At 38.0% G+C, this 23,733-nt stretch overlaps 1 protein-coding gene across 3 annotated transcripts in view; it reads right to left on the reverse strand.

The window, feature by feature from the left end:
* Positions 1 to 20,949, reverse strand: part of sestd1 (SEC14 and spectrin domains 1) — a 43,344-nt gene extending 22,395 nt beyond the window's left edge. For 2 of the 3 annotated variants that reach the window (XM_048194490.1, XM_048194488.1), the window contains exons 1-6: positions 20,813 to 20,949; positions 18,119 to 18,182; positions 15,623 to 15,708; positions 13,654 to 13,762; positions 10,263 to 10,353; positions 8,289 to 8,402 (exon numbers count right to left, since the gene is read on the reverse strand). In XM_048194490.1, coding sequence (XP_048050447.1) covers positions 8,289 to 8,402; positions 10,263 to 10,353; positions 13,654 to 13,762; positions 15,623 to 15,677 — 369 coding nt within the window. In that variant the 5' untranslated portion in view covers positions 15,678 to 15,708; positions 18,119 to 18,182; positions 20,813 to 20,949. Of the gene's footprint in view, positions 1 to 8,288; positions 8,403 to 10,262; positions 10,354 to 13,653; positions 13,763 to 15,622; positions 15,709 to 18,118; positions 18,183 to 20,677; positions 20,785 to 20,812 lie in introns of those variants that run through there. The other variant, XM_048194489.1, reaches the window with a different exon arrangement.
* Positions 20,950 to 23,733: the final 2,784 nt, after the last annotated feature.

Genomic DNA, 23,733 nt, shown 5'->3' on the forward strand with positions numbered 1-23,733 from the left:
TTCATTGTTATGTAGCCAAGTAATAAGTGGAATGTATGTACATTCGGCTGGTCGTTAATGCAAACACACCTGTTTACAGCTGCCAAGCAGCGTAAAAACTACTGTGACATTATACACAGACGTTGATTTATAGTATACTTCAAGTGTAAATGTTTATCATTACTATGTCTGTGCTTTCAAAAGTATGCCGTCTCAAAAATGAGGAGACCCCTCCCCGTTGCACTTTGGTGTGTGGACAGGAAGAGAGACAGCACAGCTGTCTTTACAAGTATGTTCAGCTGAGTCAACACACAGGACAGAGGGACAAGGCCTTGCTGCAAACAGAGTTCCAGCCAGTGTCACCAGAGAGCAGATGAGGAAAAATATTTTGGATTCATAATATCTAGGGTACATTACTCACAGGATGTCAGAGGCGTTTGCCTCCGCTGCGTGGCTGTCTGCCTGGGACAATTTGAGGAGGAAAAAAAGCCTAAAAGATGAGCCACAGCGAGGTTTGTTTCATGTCAGTTTCACAAACTCTCTCTAACGGATGTTCTTGCATCTAAAAAGCCTTGTTTTGGACCGTTTCTGTGGTAGATAGTAAAATGCAGTCTGAGCATAAAAGCTTTTGAACTGGATTTTGTCTTATCTCCTTCTGTCATGATATCTTTGCAAATTCAGAGATGGAAGGCATGCAGAGAAACAAAAAGACAGAAAACTAAAGAACAAACCCAACACCTTCCTCAGAAGCCTTGAAAGGAAAAGTTGACTCAAAATAACAACGCTGTCACATCTCATGTCATTCCAAATATGCATGCGGTTTTTATTCCATGAAACAAAAAACTGAAAGTAAGAGAGAAAAAGAAAAGAAAGAGCCAGAGAAGGACACTGAAAAACAGTCAATATTATTTCTATTTGGTTATGTTCAGACTGCAGGCAAAATGGATTTCTTCTCAAATCAGATCTTTCCAGGCAGACTGTCTGTACTATTAATAACAAGTGATCAAATAAGATTTGGGTGTCCAGACATACCCAACCTATCTCAATGGGTTGCTTTGGTAACAATGTAGGTGTACCCATGTACGTACGTGATGAGGTTTTCAAAATGGATGCAGGAAAAATGGAGGTTGGAATCGCATTTCAAACAACCTCCATATGAGATTTGAATTAGAATTCATGTGTTTTTTGCTGTTCAGACTTTTGAAACCCCATCTGAATAAAATCTGGATTTGAAAAAAAAACACATCTGAAATTTAAGCTATTCACTAATAATCTTCCCCTACAATACAGCTCTCAAATCTCATGTTCTCAATGACATGATTGATTCTTGCATACATAGTAACTGGACATAGTGTGGAGAATGATATTAAGAGCTACAGCAGAGGAAATTCTGTGAATAATGATCTGCCATCACACAAACCAAGCCTTTTCGGCTTGATATCAGTGGTCACTATAAACCGTGATGGACACTATAAACAAAAACATACATGTTTGGAATGACATGCAGGTAAATAAATGACAGAATTTTAATTTTAGGATGAACAACTCTTTTCAAAACCATCTGCTCACCAAACTTTTAATGTGAAATCCATTTAATCAAAGTAATGTGTGCTCTTTGAAATCCTCCAGTGACCCTGAACACAGGCCTGGTGCTGAAGCAGGAACGCAACAGCTTGGACGTGTGCCAGCTGTGCCCTCACATCTGCAAGGTTAGCTGGAGGAGATTAAACACAGCGTCTGCTAAAGCTCTCTGGTCAATACAGTCCCCTCAATGCAGCTTGCATTCTGGTTACCTTACAAGTATTTAAACAAAATGTAAAAAAAATAAATAAATAAATAAAATGCTGCGCTCAGTTACACATGCATTGCTTCCGGTGCACGGAACAGAAAACGTGTCAATTTGTAAACTAGTGAATAAAAATGGACAAAAAGACGAAACAAAACAAAAAACTGGATTTAAAATGACTTTGAACAAATCATCCCAAAAAAAGTAAAAAGTTTTACATGTTCAACAGTCCATGGCTGTCAATACAATTTAAAGCTGCATTCTGTAAGTTTTGCCTCTTTGTCGCCATCTCTGTTTGAAACCTGCAATTGCTTTTATTTGCGGAATTATCATCTTTACGCGGGTTGTGCATCAGCACGGCTCCTCAGCGCAGATGAATCTAATGTTTGCTGTTAGTCACCACATCGGTGTGGATACTGTACTTCAGAATCACAGATTCTACGTCTTGGAAGTATGACCAAAATAAGAATTTTAACCGGAAAATGTCATCTGAACAATTAAAGGTGCTAAGTGATGTCACGCGTTTTTAGGCCAAAACATTTTTTGTCACATACAGCAAACATCTCCTCACTATCCGCTAGCTGCCTGTCGCCTGAACACACTGTAAAAAAAACGCGGTCTCTGTAGTCGCCACAAGCTCCAAAAACGGCAATAAAAACAAACTGGTGCAGCCTGGACCACAAAACATAATAAACATGCTCCAGCCAATAACCGACAAGAATGATTTTAAATGCGAGTTCATGACTGTTTCAGGAAGCACGGAGGGGAGGGGGAGGAGGAGGAGGAGGGAGGGTCTAGCTAGCCTCTGTTTTGTTTGACAACACTTCGAACGTCAACAGGAAGTTACTCCACCCAGGATCACTTAGAGTACCTTTAAGTAACAAATCTGCCACTTTTGTTCTGACCAACTGAGAAAAAAAGCATAATAAGTTGCGCTGCCAATGGTGATTAAATCTAATGATCGCTTAGCTCGGTTCACATCAAGTCATGCAAATTATTATTATTATTATACTTTGTTCTCAAACTTTTAATGTTGACAACCTCAGAATTGCGTGACTATGTGTATTAGTGTTAATTGTAGATTTCAATTTCTGTAGCCACTCCGCAGTCCGAAGTCTTTTGCTTTTGACTATGGGTGAATCTCCAGTTGTCACTGATGATTGTCATTTGGACCTTTCTGGATTACAATCCGCCATCAAAATGATAAGTTTAATTATTGCAGCTGCTGTGAGAAAAGGCTATAAAGGATCAGTCACCTGCAGGATCCTCACATGCCATATAGCCTACTAGCTGGGACTCCTTCATGTAATCAGGCGTGATATAATGACGCAAAGACGAACAACTGCATGCTCGAATTTCCCGCAGAAACCCACCAGTACCGATTTTATTATAAAACATTACAAGCTTACGGTTGTGAATCAGACCAAGGTAAGGATAGTTTAGAACACTGGCTGGTTATGTACTTGCTCAATAATTGATTTTGGATCATTTTTAACCAAAAAAAAAAAAAAAAAAAAGTTAGACTTCAGCTTTAAAATGCCTAAATATTAGACAATTAACAGACCTGGCCGATAAATCACTCAGATGGTCAAGATTTTGCTGGTTAGCATGGTTCATGCTCTTATGCAAGCAACATATAAATCTATGTATAAAAATATAAATGAAATGCTAAGAGATAGCTTATTCTAGGTATTATTATAGATCTCTTTATTATCATTATATTATTATGAACTCTCTTTGATCTGAAGGAAAGCTTCTCTCATCATCAGCATATTTTGTACATTCACTTGAAGTCCATAAAGGAAAGAAAAATCAGCAATAATAAGCATAAAAATGTGCAGTCGTGTAACAGACGGTCCTATGCACCCTAAGTGGCAGTGAAAGAGGATCCACTTATTTAATAAGGCCTCCGGGTTTTTTCCTTCCCATATGCTCACTTATGCCTGGCCAAGCATCTGTGATGAAGAGGTTCTTGGGCAGAATGATTAATGCAGAGCGCACGGTCCTCGTGCACCTCAGCGATCGGCCGCAGATACAAAACCCCCATTCAAGTATGGATCTTCAAGTAGGTCAAGAGTATGGTAATGACTGTTTTCACTGGTCTCCGTGTTCAAGCCTCCACACTTCCTAATGCTGATACACTGACCTCCATTCAGCCAAAACTGTGCCATCTGGTAGTTGTAGGCAGCTAGAGGGGCCTGCTGGCCCAGATCACAGGACAAACAACACAATGACCCCAACAAACATACACATACAGAGGTTTCTATTTAGGAGACAGTGGTTTGACTGTCCTTCTAAACACGTCATTCGGCTCTTGGCTGGATCCATGTGATGGTTGCCAGGCAACATGGCGTTATTGGTTAATGCCCAGAGAGGGCATGAAGCAAGACAGCCAGACAAATGAGCATGCGGTTCGAGGCCAGGATTCATCAGCACACATACAGCATGGTTGCATACTGTAGTGCACATCTGCACGATCATGTTACGGTTAAAGTCACATATAGCCCCATTTCCTGCTCCTAAAGTGAATGCCAGAGGGCTGCCCTTTCAATGCAAACAACCACCTGCCAATTTCACCCATTTTCTTCATGGCCCAATTACAAGGAAACACTGCAATCTGCTCTAATTTGTGATATTACAGTAGAGATAATGAAATGGAGAGATTCATGAAAGTTACAGATCCAGACGAACTCATATGAAATATTCTCTTGTATAGCGATTTAAACGCTTACGGTGCATTCACACGGGGCATCGGCGTTACTTTGAACGGGTGAATTGTGGGTTCCGTTGTGTCGCGTCACAGGAGTTGCTTGCGGCCGAAGTTGAAAAATGTTCAACTTTTCAAGCGTCTACGCAGGCGTCAGCCAATCATAACGCCTTATGAAAATACCCTAGCGCAGACGCTAGCCAATTGCGGTCATGCAACACCGGAAAATAGAGGAACATCAAAATGGAGGAAAAGCTTATAGCCCGGTTCTTTGCGATCAGTCTTTCTATACGTACCAGGACTCATACCGGAGGGACCAATGCTAGAAGGAGGTGGCAGAGGCTGTGTACTCCATTTATCATTGAATGACAGCTAGCATAGCATAGCATGTAAGTAAGCTGGAAGTAATATGATTGGCTGTTGTCACTATGACGGTGCACAGCAAAATCCCCAGAGTTAAATCAACTCTGCTCAGATAACATACGGTCCCTCTCTATATAGTGTTAAAGTAACACTGAAGCAGAGTTAAAGTTAATGAGATAATTAAGTGATGAAGTTATGATTGAGCATTAGTGATGAACACCTGCTGTTAACAAGCATAATCACTGAACAGAAACACAATAACAAAAAAGGACTTCCAGCTACATCCTTAGATGAAATCAAATGAAGATAAAAGACATTAAATCTCTCAAGATCTGATTAAACAACTCCACAAACAGCATATTATTTCATTAACTTTAACTCTGCTTCAGTGATATTTTAACTCTATGTAGAGCGTGACCATTTGTTCTCTGAGCAGAGCTGATTTAACTCTGGGGATTTTGCTGTGTGGAGTCAGCATCAAGCTTCAGACACACCCTCCATCACACGTCAACGCCCACTGGCTGATAACCAATTAATCAACCGATAGTTTTTAAATTGTATACTGAATGAAAACAACCATGACACTAAAAGTAAAATAGTGCTGAACTTTGCATAAAAGTGACCAGCTATATAAACCAATGCAAATAGATGGTAACCATCATGACATTTAGTCGGACTCTTGTACCAAGTAAAAACTCGGACCAAGTAAAAACATTGAAAGCAAAGAAAGAACTTCATGTCAGTTTCCCAGAATGATTAAGCCCAGGTGTGTTCAATGTCCTTTAAATCATTAAAACAGCCCTGAAAACCTTATTTCACTCATAGCACAGCCCTTTGTGCCCTGACAAATGAAGCCGTTGCATTAGTGTCAATAACAAAAGCACTGTCTTACAGTGAAGCCCCAGACCACTGTATATGGATGCACAACTTCTGTATATGGGGTTTCATTATTCACAGCAAATGCGGGAAATTACCTACTTACACGCATGAGATCCCTCGGGTGTGCCTAATTAAATACACTGTTGTGTGTGATTGTATTATGTGTAGCTATATCAAGAGTAAAATGATGACGCCGTGGTCTGATGTATGAAAAACACTTGCAGTGGAACCTTTCTAAATATTTAGGTTGAACACAATAAAAGCTGTTGACAATCAGTTTAAAAAAAAAAAAAATATTGAAGAATTGGGAAGAATTTTCAGTCGACATCATTGTCTTCTGTGTATCATAATAATGTGTTCATGATCACTGTCATTATTTGCACATATATATTTCATTTGAAGAAGATGTGATGAAAGATGTGCGTATACATGGTGCTGGTTCAAGTTTGGAACAGGAGAGTAAATGTAATATGTTCACAAAAACTTGACACATGCTTGCTCCGGTACGGATATGAACTATGATCCAAGTTGCGAGCATTGTTAAACTCATCACAGCGCTCTGCACAGAAACCACTCTCATGTGTGCTGTGTTGTTACATGGAAAACATGACTGTAACAATATTTAATATGTGTTGGTAGTCAAACTCCATCTCTGACCGCATCATGGGGAACATGCAAACAACACTTTTGTGTTACTGTACTGTGTAAACTCACACTTATAACAGAACACAAAGTTGAAGAGGCAGAGGTGAACGAACAGCACTGAAACGGTCTATTGTGACGTTTGAATTCTCCGCTGTAACGAGATCTCATGCATAATACAGTGCAGTGATTGGATTAAAAGACTTCATTGTTATAAATGATGCAGAGAAAAGCTCAGAAACTGATGATGTAGACACACACATACTCCTCAGTCACGGCAGCCATCACCACTCCGAATTAATGCATACACCTCACTTTGTGATGTTGCTTCAACTTTGCTTTTTTAAACCAGAAGAACGAAATGGTTCAGAAAAACAAAAAAAATTAACCACTTTTCCCTACCTGTACATATCGGTTAATATCTCAAAACAAACAAAAATTTTAGGGTTTCATGACCCTTTAAAAAGGTACACTATAACAGAACAAAACTGCATACATTTTGCTGAAGAACATTGTTTTGGTTGTGCTTTGACTGAGTGACTGTGCAAATGAATGTGTTTATACTACTGCTCATAACACATTTACTACTAGGCTTAAGAGATAATGGCCCAGTTTCACAGACAGGGCTTAGACTAAGTCAGGATTAAGCCTTAATTCAAATAGGGCATTTAAGTCTCTTTTATAAACGTACCCTAGAAAAAAACATCACTGGTGTGCATCTTGAGAAAAAAACAATTGCACTGATATTTTTTAGGATATGTCAGTACAAGTTGCTTTCAGTTAAAACAGCTCAACATGCATTTTAGTCTAAGACTAGCTTAGGCCTTGTCTGTGAAACTGAGGGATAATCAGTTTAGATGGAAAGAATCACTGCATGACCCTACTTTTTAAAGGTCCCGTTCTTCGTGATCCCATGTTTCAAACTTTAGTTAGTGTGTAATGTTGTTGTTAGAGTATAAATAAAATCTGTAAAATTTTAAAGCTCAAAGTTCAATGCCAAGCGAGATATTTTATTTAACAGAAGTCGCCTACATCGAACGGCCAGTTTGGACTACATCCCTCTACTTCCTTCTTTAATAACGTCACTAAAACAGTTTTTTGACTAACCTCCGCCCACAGGAATACACAAGAGTTGCGTTTGTAGAGTGTGTTTGTCGCCATGTTGTCGAAACGCTGTTATTTTCATCCCGCAGTCCAATCACCGGGTCTGATTCCGGCTCAAATTGATAGGGTAAAATTAAAGACATGTTTACAATAACACTGAGCGCGTGCATCTCCACGTTATGGTAAGAGGCGTGACTTTTCCGGGCAAGATGCGCTAAACTGCTGTCGAATCACAACACAGGAACCGCTGGCACAATCAGAACTCGTTACGTATTTCTGAAGGAGGGACTTCATAGAACAAGGAAGTCATCAGCCCGTTTTTATCTTATGACAGTGGAAACAGCGGTATACAGATAAGTAAATTATGTCAAAAATACTGTGTTTTTTTACACGCGAAACATGAACACATGTTATATTGCACACTATAAACACAATCAAAGCTTCAAAAAAACCACGAAAAACAGGTTCAAGATTTAGCGTGCTCCGTTTCAACCTTTCTCACTAGTTATGACAACTAACCTATGTCACACACACCAAAGTAGCCCTTTTTTAAAGGAACCATTTCCGGTCAAGCTGCTCTGAACAGTATTGTGCAAGTCAATATACAAAAACGGACTCAACAGTGTCTGTACATTTGCAGTCCTAACTTTAACCAATCAGATCACACCCAATATGCCACTGCAAACAATTACAAAACGAAAACAAATACTCATGTTTGATTACTGCAGTCACTTCCAAGTACTTGTGTACTGGTGCCCATCCCTAATGTCAAACATGTCAAAATTTAGCTCTTTGTCCAATAAAACAATAGATCTCTAGTACACTTACCTCAAAACCAAGCCTGTCCTTCTCCTTCCAGAAGCAGAAATGGGTCACTTTTTTATCCCAGAATTCGTCAGGTTTCACCACACACACAAGAGAGACCTCAGCTGGGATCACATTCTGGAGGAAAAACATCCAAGTTCACAATCCAGCTCCAAAAACATGATAGCTCAGCTACACACACCACTTACATTTACAAATAAGATCACTCTTTTTATTGACGAATAGTGATGGATGGAATGTTATACAGATATAAAGGGGACAGGGGTAACATAAATCTTTCGGTTTACTTAATCACCAAATCAACCATTTAAAATTGGCTGATCAATGTTATTGTACCTACTGGTCTGAAGGACAGTTTGATTTCAGAACAAACTCCAGTCATACCTCTTAAAGTGCTCAAATAGAGAAAAGGCTGAGAGATAAAAGTACTTGATACTATTTTTAAATCCCATCTTTAAAGCTGCTGAAATTAAGTTATCTGCACACCGCAAATTTACAAAGCACTCCCTCTTAACTAAAAACTGCAGGTCATCCAGAGGACACGTCAAGCAAAGAACAGGGTGAGGCTTTGATAATTAATATATTCTATACATCAAGAGCTTTCTTTGGCAAAAAAATATTGCAATTTATAATAACAATCCATATGTTTTGTTCCATTCAAAGTCAGATGTAATAGGGTATTGATTTTTATCAAACATTGTTGTTCTTCAAAAATATCTGCAACAAATACAAAAGCGACTTACAAATAAGGAATGCAACAAAACGATTCATGTCAAGCCTGAAGCTAACACTATTTTTACGGTGCCTTTAAGCTGCTATTTCCTTCAGGAAATCTAGTTTTACTCAATCTTCTACTTGCAAACATGAAGGCATGTCATTGCCTGGAGCGCAGAAGACGGTGAATTTATAAGGAAACAAAATAGCAAGGGCAAAAATGTCAATAGGGGCCTTCTAATAACTGATCTGTAAAACACTACTGTTCAAAAGTTTGGGGTTTGGTAACTTTTTTTTAATGTTTTTGAAAGGAGTCTCTTTTGCTCACCAAGGCTGTATATACAAGTAATACAAGTAATACTGTGAACTATTATTACAATTTAAAATAAATTGTTTTATATTCTAATATTTTTGAAAATGCATTATATTTGTGATGGCACAGCTACATTTTGATCATGTTTTGTGCAACATCATACACCTTATTTCTCAAAACAAATGCCAAAGTTGTAAGTTTAGCTTTAAGTGACATCTTAAAGCTAAATAGAATCTATTAGAAATTCTGACTTAGATTCAGTATAAAGGAGACTGCTCATAGAAAATAAGTTGCAATACTCAATACAAGGACATCCCAAGAAAAAGAGCCAACCACCTGTTTTTCCTTCAAAACACATGTCTTAGCTAGTAAAGCCTGAAAAATGTTTTAGCACAATTTATGATGCCACTTGTGTCAAATTTTATTGTTACTGCCTAGAAAATAGCTGTCCAGAGATTGCCAAGATGGCCACAGAGTGAACCGACTTGCATTTTAGGACTTTAATGTAACGAAGAATAAGTCGTAAAGCAAAAGAAAAATAACTAGCAGCCTGACTCTGAGTTGAGCTTACAGCAGCAATTCAGTGCCGCTATTATGAGGGGAAAATAACAAGCATCCATTCAATTCAACAAAACTCAAAGTGAATGATTTCCAACAACACGCTCTACAAAACCAGGGAAGTCTGCCAACACATGAGCAGCATGGGCTTCTGATAACAGCACTGAAATCTCATTATTTACAGGTATTCCTTAAGAAATGAGCTGTATTAGAGGGGAGTTAAGCACTCATTAAATAATCACCACAAATGTTAATAGGTTCATTAGTGAAAAAGTAAGCACCAGATGTCAAAAAAACAAGAGCAGACATGTGTTTCACATAATGTTTCTTTCTGCCAAACTGAACAAAATCCAAAAATGGGCAAATAAAACAAAAAAAGTATCTTATCCTACCTGCAACATCAGAACAACAGTCTTCACTATATTCCACTGAGACTTCCTGCCATCAACGATGACGGTGAAACCTCGAGCTTTGCACTTCTCGCTGCAGAAATAACAGAAAAACATGACATTTATTCGGTTGCATAACACAAATGATAGGCCAATACATGTTGTCAGTACAGTTGGATACAATGAATCAATTACATGACTCCTCTGTGGCTGTGTCATTAAACAAACTAATTTGTTTGTTCTGTGGTGGCATTTTAAAATGAGCTGCAAATGTTTGTGTGAGCTAAAATGACTCACAGATTCCAAGAAACATGTATTCAATAATACAGTTACTATTTTGGTTTGTAAAACAAAAAAAAACCCTTTCTTTTCATTCTTTGAGGAAAAAGAACAGCCAACTCACCCTATAAAAAGCCTCTAAAAATGTCAGCAGAAAAGTAATTTGGAGAAGGTCACTATGAAAGCGATGAAAAATAAAAGAGACTACAGAACAAGTGATGGTCTTACTGCCAGTGGTCATGTGAGGCTCGACTGGCAGACTTTAACATTATTCAAAACTCAATTGACCGCAGCAGCTCAGGGTATGATTATCTCTTTCATATAGGACTCAGATTAAAGCAATAAACCACAAAAGACTGGAAGTTTTATTGGAAGATCTTAATTTTTACCATGGCAAATTAGTGTTCTCACTTACATTACATGTTTAAAAACACTAATTACATTGTTAAAGGCACAATATGTAAGATTTTTGAATTTAAAGGGTTATTTCACCCAAAAATGAAAATTCTGTCATTTATTACTCAAGAGTGATCTTAACAAAAGTTTTTGTTGTTTCCATGGTTTTTACAAAATAAAACCGGAAATCGAGGGTAATGCAGGTATGATGTCATTTATAGGCGACGCATGGACACAGTCCGTGTCCTGGTTAAAATTGATTATTTTTCTTGATTTAAACGTTGGAAATATCTGGGATAATGTAAGTACACAAAATATACAACACTAGTGGTTCTAGTGGTTTTTGGATATTTTAAAGGGGTAATTCACCCAAAAATGAAAATTCTGTCATTAATTACTCACCCTCATGCCGTTCCACACCCGTAAGACCTTCGTTCATCTTTGGAACGCAAATTAAGATATTTTAGTTGAAATCCGATGGCTCCGTGAGGCCTCTATAGGGAGCAATGACATTTCCTCTCTCAAGATCCATAAAGGTACTAAAAACATATTTAAATCGGTTCATGTGAGTACAGTGGTTCAATATTAATATTATAAAGTGACGAGAATATTTTTGGAGCGCCAAAAAAAATAAATAAATAACGACTTATTTAGTGATGGCCGATTTCAAAACACTGCTTCAGGAAGCATCGGAGCATAAATGAATCAGTGTATCGAATCTGCTGTTCGGAGCACCAAAGTCACGTGATTTCAGTCGTTTAGCAGTTTGACACGCGATCTGAATCATGATTCGATACACTGATTCATTTATTCTCCGAATCTTCCAGAAGCAGTGTTTTGAAATCGGCCATCACTAAATAAGTCGTTATTTTGGGGGTTTTTGGCGCACCAAAAATATTCTCGTCGCTTTATAATATTAATATTGAGCCACTGTACTCACATGAACTGATTTAAATATGTTTTTAGTACCTTTATGGATCTTGAGAGAGGAAGTGTCATTGCTCCCTATGGAGGCCTCACGGAGCCATCGGATTTCAACTAAAATATCTTAATTTGTGTTCCAAAGATTAACGAAGGTCTTAAGGGTGTGGAACGGCATGAGGGTGAGTAATAAATGACAGAATTTTCATTTTTGGGTGAATTACCCCTTTAAAATATCCAAAAACCACTAGAACCACTAGTGTTGTATATTTTGTGTACTTACATTATCCCAGATATTTCCAACATTTAAATCAAGAAAAATAAGCAATTTTAACCAGGACACGGACTGTGTCCGAGCGTCGCCTATAAATGACATCATACCTGCATTACCCTCGATTTCCGGTTTTATTTTGTAAAAACCATGGAAACAACAAAAACTTTTGGCGTTTCCAAACACCAAAAGCTTTAGTATATTTCTGTTCTCTTGACTGATATATTAGAAAAAAGGGAACAACTGTTTGAATACATTTACAGACAGAAAACTAATCATTGTTATATAGCTCAACACGTTTAGTCTTATTAGTCTGATTATATTAATATGATATTCTAATATTGATCTAGTTTACTGCAGTGTGCAACAAGTGTCTCATAGCAGCCACCGAGCGAACACACGCTATAACATTTTCAACACACTCAAATGTATCTAATATGATAAACAGCGCTGCGTTACCCTACATATGCTTGACCAAATGAAGCAGAAGCGGCGCCTGTGGCATAATAAAAGTTCCACTGCTCTCGAGCCTTGTGTCACGCTCGTCTCTCATTAGCAATCGCTCCAGCGGCCTCGTTCAGCTCCCACAGCACTCGCCCTGCTCTGCTTCATACTACAGCAACGTTAATAATCTCATCCATGAACTTGATTTCCATCTGAGTCCTGTCAGATTCTTTCGCCTGGCTGTTAGGTGAAGATGACATCTCCCATGATTCCACGCTCAAACTCGGCGTCATCAAGCTACACCTTTGTTTTGAATAGGCGACCTCTAGCGGCAAAAATATACATATTCTGCCTTTTTAGCAAATTACCCATCTTTTATACTGTACATTATAATGCTTTGATGTCTACATTTAATTGTAAATTTAACAGCCCCAGAATGAATATAAATATTGGTGCATCCCTAGTTAAAACAAAAATATTTAATGTATAGAGGCATTCACAATTTGCAGCGACAAAGCAATCTGATCTCATTTTATCAAACTACAGCAAGAGCAATGTGATAAGACACCAATGTTCAATAAATAATCAATCCTAATAATGGATTGGAATACAAATTATTCTGACAAGTAACAACTGTTGCAACTGTTCAGCAACAATGCATGGATACAAATTGTACATTGTTATCTAGCGGTTTTGAACATGGCTCATCCAATCAAAATCATATCTATCCGTTTAATAATTTTTGTTAAACCTTTATACTGTAACAGCCAACACAAATATAAAAATGGACAAACTAACAGAAACATACAGCAAATTCTTTCCAGAGCCTTGGAGCCTAAAAGACCTTTAAAGGTCTGGAGAAATCAATAAAAGTATTTTTCAGCTTCTAACCACAGACTGACCATGAATTATGGCCACTTTCTATTCCATGTGTGAATACTGTAACAGTGTGCATTATAATTACAATTATCAGATTAATGTTCCATTTCTGCTCTGAATACTTTTGACATGTGCTTGATGTACAGCTTTTGCAACAGAGTGACAGATTAACTTTAAGAGAGGTTTCCAAAGCTGTGTTTTTACCTAGGAATACTCAGTAGGTAATCCAGAGTGGCGCTGAGCTCCTCCATGCTGGTCTGTTCGGTACATAGTGGGATGGTCAGAATCAAACCACTGCGCCTGTCCTTGCCTCCTGGAAAACCAAACGGGCCAAGTCAGGAAATATGCAGAAAATCCGGCCGCACAGAGTGAAATATGATGAAGGAATGGAAAAACAGTGTAAGAATGTGAGGCTTCAAGTAAAAGACATAAAAAAAACAGTACTGAGGTTATACAAAAAGCCTTTTGGAGGAGTAGAGCCTTGTGACATTGCAAACTGTAATTAATTCACAGACAACTGCATGGGAACATGCGCAGTTTCAAGGCCAGGCATCAGACGTTTCAGTAATTCCTTTCCTAGAAGCTTTCATTATCCAATTTTTGTGCAAAGACCTTGATACAAAATAATGTTGAGGCACAGTGCATTTTTACAAAATGATAGAAATATCAATTCATCAGAGAACACCTCAGTGTATGACCCCATTTTGCCAATGTTCTTGTTAACATGAAAGTGTCATAAGCAGGAGGCATGTATACAACCTTCAGTGTATGACATGGGACAAAAGAGCCCCGTACTCTGATATACCGAGTTCTGGAAGGGATTTAAAAAGTAATATGTGGACATAAGGATGGCCTCTCATAAGCTAAAGGACATATGAGTGAAAGCAATTATTCATACGTGGCATTGCTTGCACAGATGAGTCCAGCTTGCGTCAAGTAGTAGTAAATAACTAATAAAATAAAATAAAAATACCAATTATTTGCCTCAACAAAATGCCTTGCGCCAACACTCACTAAAGAAAATTTGAAAAGCAAAAACCTAATATATCATTCTACAATACAGGGTTCAGGTTCACCGAGTTGAAGCAGAAAGTAATAACAGATCATAATGATCTCTGACTACATTATATTGAGATGAAGATGATGCTGTCTGAGACACAATCTTTCACATCCATCAAAGCAAACAAGAAAGCAAGTGAAAGGTTTCAAATAATCACTTGGCACTGTCCGTTTTATTGGATAGCAGCTTATTTCTGGCTCAGTGCTATAGTCACATCTAATCATGAAGCACGAATAAAGTATTCACATCACATCCTAGAGTAGAGAGGAGAGAAGCCTGCAGCAAATGCATTGCTGTAATATTGAGATACTCAACTTATTTTTGGCCAAGCTACTCTAAAATATTTGATAACTTGTTTTTTATTCAATTAATTCAAATATTTTAAGTAAGCAATAAGGTACTCAAGGCTGTGCTGTATCGTGAATAAGTCACGGCTGAAGGACATTGTTAGCCTGCAATCCCTTCAGCCGTGACTTATTCACGATACAGCACTAGCCTCGAGTACCTTGCCTTTATAAAAAGGTTACCACACAATGCAAATATTAAAGCCAAAAATATGTTGCAACTTTCCTGAAGTAAAATCATTCAAATCTTCCTTCCGCCGGAAAAAATAGTCCCTGACTGCGATCAGCAACAGAAGTTACATTACTTATATTATGGGTGTGTCCATCAGTAGCGAAGACTTTTACATTGAAAAGACTGAACTGTTGTGAACACGGAACAAGACGCAACTGACAAATTCTTTGACTAGCGCTGTCAGTCAAGGGAAAACCCTTAACTGTTAAAAGGACAAGATATTGCAGCGGACATTTAAACAGATTTTTATTATAAACATAGGACTGACCTGAAGGAAAATGCTAAATCTGAATGCAGGTAATAAATTGCTCACTCGATCTCTTTCTCACAATACTCATCTACATAATACAGTAAGCTTCAATGACCAATATCAATTGAGAACAAACAGTTTGCATTGCTAAGAGTGGTTGCTAAGGGTGTTGTGTAGTGATACACAGAACCGTTGGGTGAAGCAGTCATAGTCCCAGCTACTGACCCATCAGAATCAAGGACAGGAACTAACCGTTTTATAAATCTTAATATGTTACTAGTCTTTACCTGACAGAAAAGCCAGCTTCTTCTTCAGCACAGGCAGTATGATGGAGGCCTCCATCCTGGAACAAGTCTATTGTCTACTTACACAGCTGCAAAAAAATTGAAGAACAACTTGTTAGATAACACATTAAGAATTAATTATTGATTCATAGAAGAATCATCATCGGCCCCTTGGAATAAGGTTTTATCTGACATTTTTGTCAAAATTGAGTTATTCACATATTCTTATTCTGTGACAACTTATTTACATTCTTTGATGTTTCTTTTTTTTTTTTAAGTTGGGTACATTTTGGGACTTTTTTTTAGAAAACAAAAATGTTCTATCTACAAAGTCGAACTCTATCTTGGTTCTATCTCTGAGCCAATCAGCACTTTAAATGACAACACATTGGCATGTCGCCGGACTGCTCCGTGACAGTGGAAAAGAGTGCAGAAAACACTAAATCAGCGAAGACTAAACAGTTCCACGCAACACAATGTTTATTAGAAACCTCATGATCGACTATTTTATTTATGATCTTGTCAATGACAGCAGCCAAAATTCCAGGGAATTTCAGTCTTTTTGTGTTTTGCTGTAGCTATTGCCGAGGAGTTATTTTCAGTTAGACACCACGCTAGCCAGCAGTGCTATAAAGAGGACAGGTTCGGGTTTTGTACTACAAAATAATGGAATAAAGCAAATGGACTACAAAATTTGTAGTCCATTTGCTTTATTCCAGTCACATCATTGTCATACGAGGGAATGTTATGTATATATTAGGTTATGTTTTAACCTTGATCCATCCTGTGTACATGTATTGAGCTGTATGTAGCTATAAAGCTCTACGCTATATGGCATACTGGATTAAAGTGTATAAACTACATTAAGTAAGATGAACTGTAAAATTTTACATTATTGGTAAAAACGTTTGCATAGTTGTTGCATAGTTTAAATAATTTAAATATTTTAAATGTGAAATATTCTTAATTATATATAGTCAGTGAAACATTTTCAATGTTTATTAAACTCTGTTAAACACCTTTGCTGAAGCATTGTCGGTTTTCTTTTCTGTTTAAAATGTCTAAAATTTTACATTATTAAGCCTTACAACAATTAAATGGTTCCTGCAATAATGTGTTAAATAACTTAACATATTCCTACCTAAATTTAATATCCGCAATCAACAAAATATTTAGCACTGCCTTTTATGCTCAACTTGAACAAGAAAAAAAAATTAATTCTAAAATATGAAATGTCATAGAAAGCATTAAAATGTAACTTTCTCATGCATGTCAACACATTGTTACAGCACTAATTTTATGTTTTAAAACAAATAACTGTAAAGTTTAAGTAAAAGTTTCTTGAAAATTCTTGCTTCAATTAACGTTTTGCAAGATAGAACCTCATAATTCCAAGTGAAAAGTGATTTTTTTCTTTAGAATTAGAAGGTTCTATCTGCATTTGACCCATTCCAAAAATCCCCATTTACAGATTTGAGAGGATTTTGATATTGTACAGTAAAGAATACATTACTGTCATTTTCATGTATGAATTTTCAGGTATTGTTCCCCATATAATTTTTGTTATATGGAATGCAAAATCTTTGAAGCTCAATCTCTCAAAACTCCTCAGAATGCAAATAGAACCTTATAATTCCAAGGGGATGAAATGACTATGAAATAATGACTATGCATTTTCATGATTATAGCCTCGAATGTCCCATAGGCATAGAGTGAATATAAAACCGATGACTACTTCAACAGAAATAAGATATAGAGAGCAGTTCTTTGAGATATTTTAAATTAAACACTAATTTACAGGAAAGAGGTTAAGGAATGGTTTATCCAAAAATAATGCCGTCAAGCTCCAAAAAGAACCAAAAATACCATAAAAGAATCATAAAATACAACAGCTTTGCATGAGAAACAAACCAAAGTTTGACACAGAATGTCAAACCTGCCACGACTGGTCATTTATTCGTTTGTTCCAAACTTGTATGACTTTTCTGTGGAACACAAAAGCTGGTATTTTGAAGAATGTTGGTAACCAAAAACTGAGACATTTCCCAAAATATGTTCCATGATGTGCTACAAAAGAAAGAAAGTCATACTGGATTGAAACAACATGAGGGTGAGTAAAGAGTTTATTTTTGGCTGAACTTTCCCTTTATATTCTAGTCTGTGCTTCATGCAAAAAGCTACGATTTGACTTCAGACGTTGACAGCCGGTGAACTATTCCTTTAATGCCAAGTCATACAACGCATTCCTGTTTTTATGATAACCACACAAGCACAATGTTAAACAAGAAGGGCTTCCAACAAAACCTTCGCCAGAAGCAAGATTTCACCATGCCAGAAATACCAGAACGATACAAAAAAGAACAAACTGGCAAAACAAACCGAAAAGTAGGTTAAATCACTATAATTAGGCAACACTAGAATGTTCACAGTGTGCTTCAATTACATAGTGATCTGAATGCAGGCTGATCTAGATTTCAAAAAGCTGACAGTCTAACTCACCTTCAACAGTGATGCAGCACATCAAGTACATTCCATCTCATGCAATTCCCTCCTGGTCCATGTTCTGCAAAGATGCAGAAAGATACATAAGAGGAGCAAAGTGAGCAGAGGAGGAGGAGAAAGAGGAAAAACAGGACATGTGGAAGAGTTACAGGGAGAGAGAGAGTAAAGGAACAAAATCTGCTTTAAGACCTTTTTTGGCATCCAGCTTACAGTTCAACCAATCTGAATACATCAGAATTAATCAGAGTGGTAAAGACCTCCTCATAAACTACAGAGAATGGAAGTGGTCACGTAAGCATCCGATTATCAAACAGCAACACTCTATTGGCATTACCCCAACTATAAATCATAAAAATTAAATGCCACCCCAAAAAGATTATCAAAAACTTACTCAACTGCTATAATGGATTTAGGGAGGATTGCAAAAGGAGGCACAGCTAGGCAAACTGATCTTAACATAAGCTGATGCGCAGAAAAGCGCCACATCATTTAGAAAAGGACAGCTCAGCAGTGATTACACAGTTTGCTGATAGTCTGCAAGACAGGAATGAGTGCTTGCAAAAAAAAAATATGGCTTTTGGACCTTTAGAAGTATTACACTGCTGCACAATGATTTACCATGCAACCCACTGGCCCATCCCAATGCAAATTTCAGGCAATGCCAATGTTTGTGCAAATCTCTCCAAATGGTAGGAGTTCTAGGACATAATAATCATTCTGCATTGTCATTGTATATGCAAAACTGATTTCAAAACCAATTTCAGCTTCAAAGGAGTGGCATATTTTGCATTTACAAAGAATGAATTGAGTTACTAAAAGAATAACCAACAATTACAATCAACCCAGGAATCAAAAGAAACAAAAAATTACTCATTTTAGGACCATTAGCAATTTTTGCATTGTGCTAGTATTTTCATGACTTTTCCCCCGAATTCTCATTGCATCACCAAACTCAAGTCTCAGTCTCAAGTATTTTTTTCTTTACAGTAACTGGCTTCAAAACTTTCATCTATTTAGATATTTAAACTAAAGTAAATACAACAACATTATGGATAAACTCTTAATTTAAATGAGCCTCAGTGCAAAGAAAGTGCCAAAGTCACGTGATTTCAGTAAACGAGGCTTCGTTACATCATAAGCGTTTTGAAACGTTTCGAAATTTCAATGGTTCACGTGACTTCGGCAGTTTGACACGCGCTCCGAACCACTGATTCGATACAAAAGATTTGTAAAGCTTCATGAAGCAGTGTTTTGAAATCGTCCATCACTAGATATTGTTGAATAAAGTTGTTATTTTGTTTTTGGCACACAAAAAGTATTCTCGTCGCTTCATAACATTAAGGTTGAACCACTGTAGTCACATGAACTGTTTTAAACATGTCTTTAGTAGCTTTCTGGCCACTGAAAGTGTTAATTGTCTTGCTGTTAATGCAGGCCTCACCGAACCATCGGATTTTATGAAAAATATCTTAATTTGTGTTCCGAAGATGAACGAAGGTCTTACGGATGTGGAATGACATGAGGGCGAGTTTGACAGAATTTTCATTTTTGGGTGAACCAACCCTTTAAAGCAAGTTGTCATGAAAATGTCAACGCAATGAAATGGTCCTAATAGTATTCTTTTTCTTTTGATTTTTGGACATATGTTTAGATGTTTGTCAATTGTAACATTTTAATGACAAATAGCATATTTTTTCATCAAAATTCACACTGCAATTCACATTCATTGGATTCTCATGACTGTAATACAGTAATTTTACAGTATTACAGTACAACCGATACTGTGTAATAAAGTATCAGAATAAATGAAAGGCAGAACAACAAATACCACCATGATGTTATACTAATGAATGTGAGACTGCTTTTGGATTACACTGATAATTGCAATAAATGTGCTTACAAGTCATAAACATCAATATGTATTTTTTTCTTTTTTTTTTTTTTCTTTAAGCAAAACAAAACTGTTGTTTTCATTTCCTTTGATTAAGTAGTGAAAAAGGACTTGGGCATGTTCTTGTCAGGACTCATGGGATTCACTGTGCGTGTCAGTGCAACTCTATAAACACATAAACTTAGGAAATTTAAGAATTAAGATTCAAACTGTGGTCTTTGAGAGTCATTTCTGGCCACATAAGGACAACAGTTGGCCAGTCCTGGGAATCAGTGTCTGGAATCAAACCAACAGCTGGCTGAGAGTTGCAGGAATGACTCGCTCGTGCTCTTGCTGCTGCTCAGGCGCGAGACAAAGACGGGGATCCACCTATATGGCCTACATAATATTATGATTATAGGTCATCTGCGCAGTAAAACAATCGCCACTACTCACAACAAGGCATGAAGCTGGGTGCCACGTGAAAACACATTTAAATGCAGTTTGGCATTCATTTTACATGACCATGAACCATATTTTCTGGCAGCGTGCATAGCTACTGGCACGCGCGAGCCGCACAACAGCATGCAATGACCTATATTTCATTCTATGGAGGTTAATGTATGACTAACATATATGCGGTGTATTTCAGGGTTGAATATAAGGACGGTCCCTGACTAACTTACCTTAGATGAACGTCGATAATAATGCTGTGATTGTTAGCACTGCTAAAGACGCGAATGCATGATCCATGTGCTTTCGCTCACAAAGTCACTCCATTTTTAATCATACTGAGGGATAATTATAAAAAGAAAAATTACCTTTCTCCGTTTTGAGCCCCGGAGTCGATCTATGTTATTGATAATCGCCTTTGATACTGAGAAGACGCTCGGCGTTATGTTTTGTTAGAAAGGGGCTGGTCCTGCTCACATGGCTCCTCCCACATGGTGGCGCAGGGCGTGCCTCTTACTGTAGTGGGCGGGGTCTAGAGCTTCTTTAAACACACAGTGCATCATTCAAATAATGATATCTGATATTTGTGGATGGATTGAGAGGAACTCTGATATCAAATGGACCATGCAAAAATGGTCAGAACATCAACTGAACATAAAGGTGAATAGAAAGGTGATTTCTAAAATGAAAACAAAACCCAGGTGTCTTTTTTTTCCTTTCTCTAATCAAAATGTTTCAAACTAAACATTTTTAAGAATCAGTTGAAAGTTACAAAATATTGTATCAGACAGTTAATAACATTGAGTGGACTATATTTCTGAAGTCCAATGTAGACTACACTAAATATAGAAATATATCCTTAAATTAAACGTTACTTTAAACGTTACATTAGTTAGTACAGAGGTACTGCATAAGAGGAATTTCCTACATGTAGGTCAACATGTGTTCAAAGAATTTATTTTTTCATTGGTAGCTAATAACAGTGGAAACATTTAATAACATGTATGCAGTATAAAGTGCTTATACAGGCCTACAAGTAAATTTAGTTTTATTTGTATGTAATATTTTGTTTTATTTCTGCTCAACTCAAAGTTTAAACAAAACTGCATCTGTATACTATTTTTCTAAACAAAGACAAAATTGATTCTGCCACTCCACACAGATGCTGTACACAGCTAACTTGAATGGTTCTGCATTATTTACTTTGAATATTGATAAAGAACATTAAAATCTCGCTGACCACTGTCAGTCTCAAAAGTTCATTGAGTTTACCCTGACAATCACTATCACATGCTGTTCATTACCCTCTATCTTCTATCTCAACCCGAGCTGCTGAGTCTTTAGCCATTTTCAAGAAACGGCTGAAAACACATAATTTTTTTGTCAACACTTGACCCATTAATACTAACATTTACTATTTTATATACATACACACACACATACACACAGAATCAGGCATAACATTATGACCACCTTCCTAATATTGTGTTGGTCCCTCTTTTGCTGCCAAAACAGCCCTGACCCATCGAGGCATGGACTCCCCTGAAGGTATGCTGTGGTATCTGCACCAAGATGTTAGCAGCAGATCCTTTAAGTCCTGTAAGTTGTGACGTGGAGCCTCCATGGATCGGACTTGTTTGTTCAACACATCCCACAGATGCTCGATTGGATTGAGATCTGGGGATTTTGGAGGCCAAGTCAACACCTCAAACTCATTGCTGTGCTCCTCAAACCATTCCTGAACCATTTTTGCTTTGTGTTACCATTTCCATGAAAGGGTGTACATGGTCTGCAACAGTGCTTAGGTAGGTGGTACGTTTCAGAGTAACATCCACATGAATTGGAGGACCCAAGGTTTCCCAGCAGAACATTGCCCAAAGCATCACTCTGCCTCCGCTGGCTTGCCTTCTTCCCATAGTGCATCCTGGTGCCATGTGTTCCCCAGGTAAGCGACGCACACGTACCTGGCCATCCACGCGATGTAAAAGAAAACATGATTCATCAGACCAGCCCACCTTCTTCTATTGCTCTGTGGTCCAGTTCTGATGCTCACGTGCCCACTGTTGGTGCTTTCGGCGGTGGACGGGGTCAGCATGGGCAGTCTGACTGATCTGCAGCTATGCAGCCCCATATGCAAAAAAAATTGCATATACACTGTGTATTCTGACACATTTCTATCAGAACCAGCATTAACTTCTTGAGCGATTTGAGCTAAAGTAGCTTGTCTGTTGGATTGGACCACACGGGCCAGCCTTTGCTCCTCACGTGCATCAATGAGCCTTGGCCGCCCATGACCCTGTCGCCGGTTCACCACTGCTCCTTCCTTGGACCACTTTTGATAGATACTGACCACTGCAGACCGGGAACACCCCACAAGAGCTGCAGTTTTGAAGATGCTCTGACCTAGTCATCTAGCATCACAATTTGGCCCTTGTCAGACTCACTCTAATCCTTATGCTTTCCCATTTTCCTGCTTCTAACACATCAACTTTCGGGACAAAATGTTCACTTGCTGCCTAATATATCCAACCCACTAACAGGTGCCGTGATGAAGAGATAATCAGTGTTATTCACTTCACCTGTCAGTGCTCATAATGTTATGTAAAAAATAAATCTGTGAAATAACAGAAAAAGTAGTGGCAGCTCATTACCCGGCCATTATCCAGTAATTTCACGGACATTTCCGTTAACCCTAAAACACGACGTAATGAAGTGCAAAATTCTAAATTCAGCTAAAACACCTGTAAAAAAAATACGGGAAATTCCGTTAATTGAATACAGCACATTGTGCGCTATTTTTACAGATATATATATATATATATATACATACACACACACACACACACAGACACACACATACACACACACACACACACACATCACACACACAGACACACACACACACACACACACACACACACACACAGACACACTTATATGTATATATATGTAGCGGGGTCCAGCTAGTAGTTGCTGTGCGAGTAAACCTCACTCCTCTGATCTCAAGAGATGCTCTAGCGACTGACACTAGAGGCTGCAGCCTTTAGCCCCCTTGTTAGAGCGTCCAACTCCCATGCTGGAGACCCAGGTTTGAGGCCTGTGCAGAGCGGGGCAAGTAGGACCTGGGTGAGGGGTTACATTGGTGCTGTGACCTGGATGGTAGTGAAGTTTAGGGGGGTGAGTGTAATGGAGGCCAGCTAGTAGTTGCTGTGCAAGAAACCTCACTCCTCTGATCTAAGAGATGCTCTAGCGACTGACACTAGAGGTTGCAGCCTTTAGCCCCCTTGTT

The sequence above is a fragment of the Megalobrama amblycephala genome, linkage group LG6, assembly GCF_018812025.1.
Source record: "Megalobrama amblycephala isolate DHTTF-2021 linkage group LG6, ASM1881202v1, whole genome shotgun sequence".
Classification (NCBI taxonomy): Eukaryota; Metazoa; Chordata; class Actinopteri; order Cypriniformes; family Xenocyprididae; genus Megalobrama; species Megalobrama amblycephala.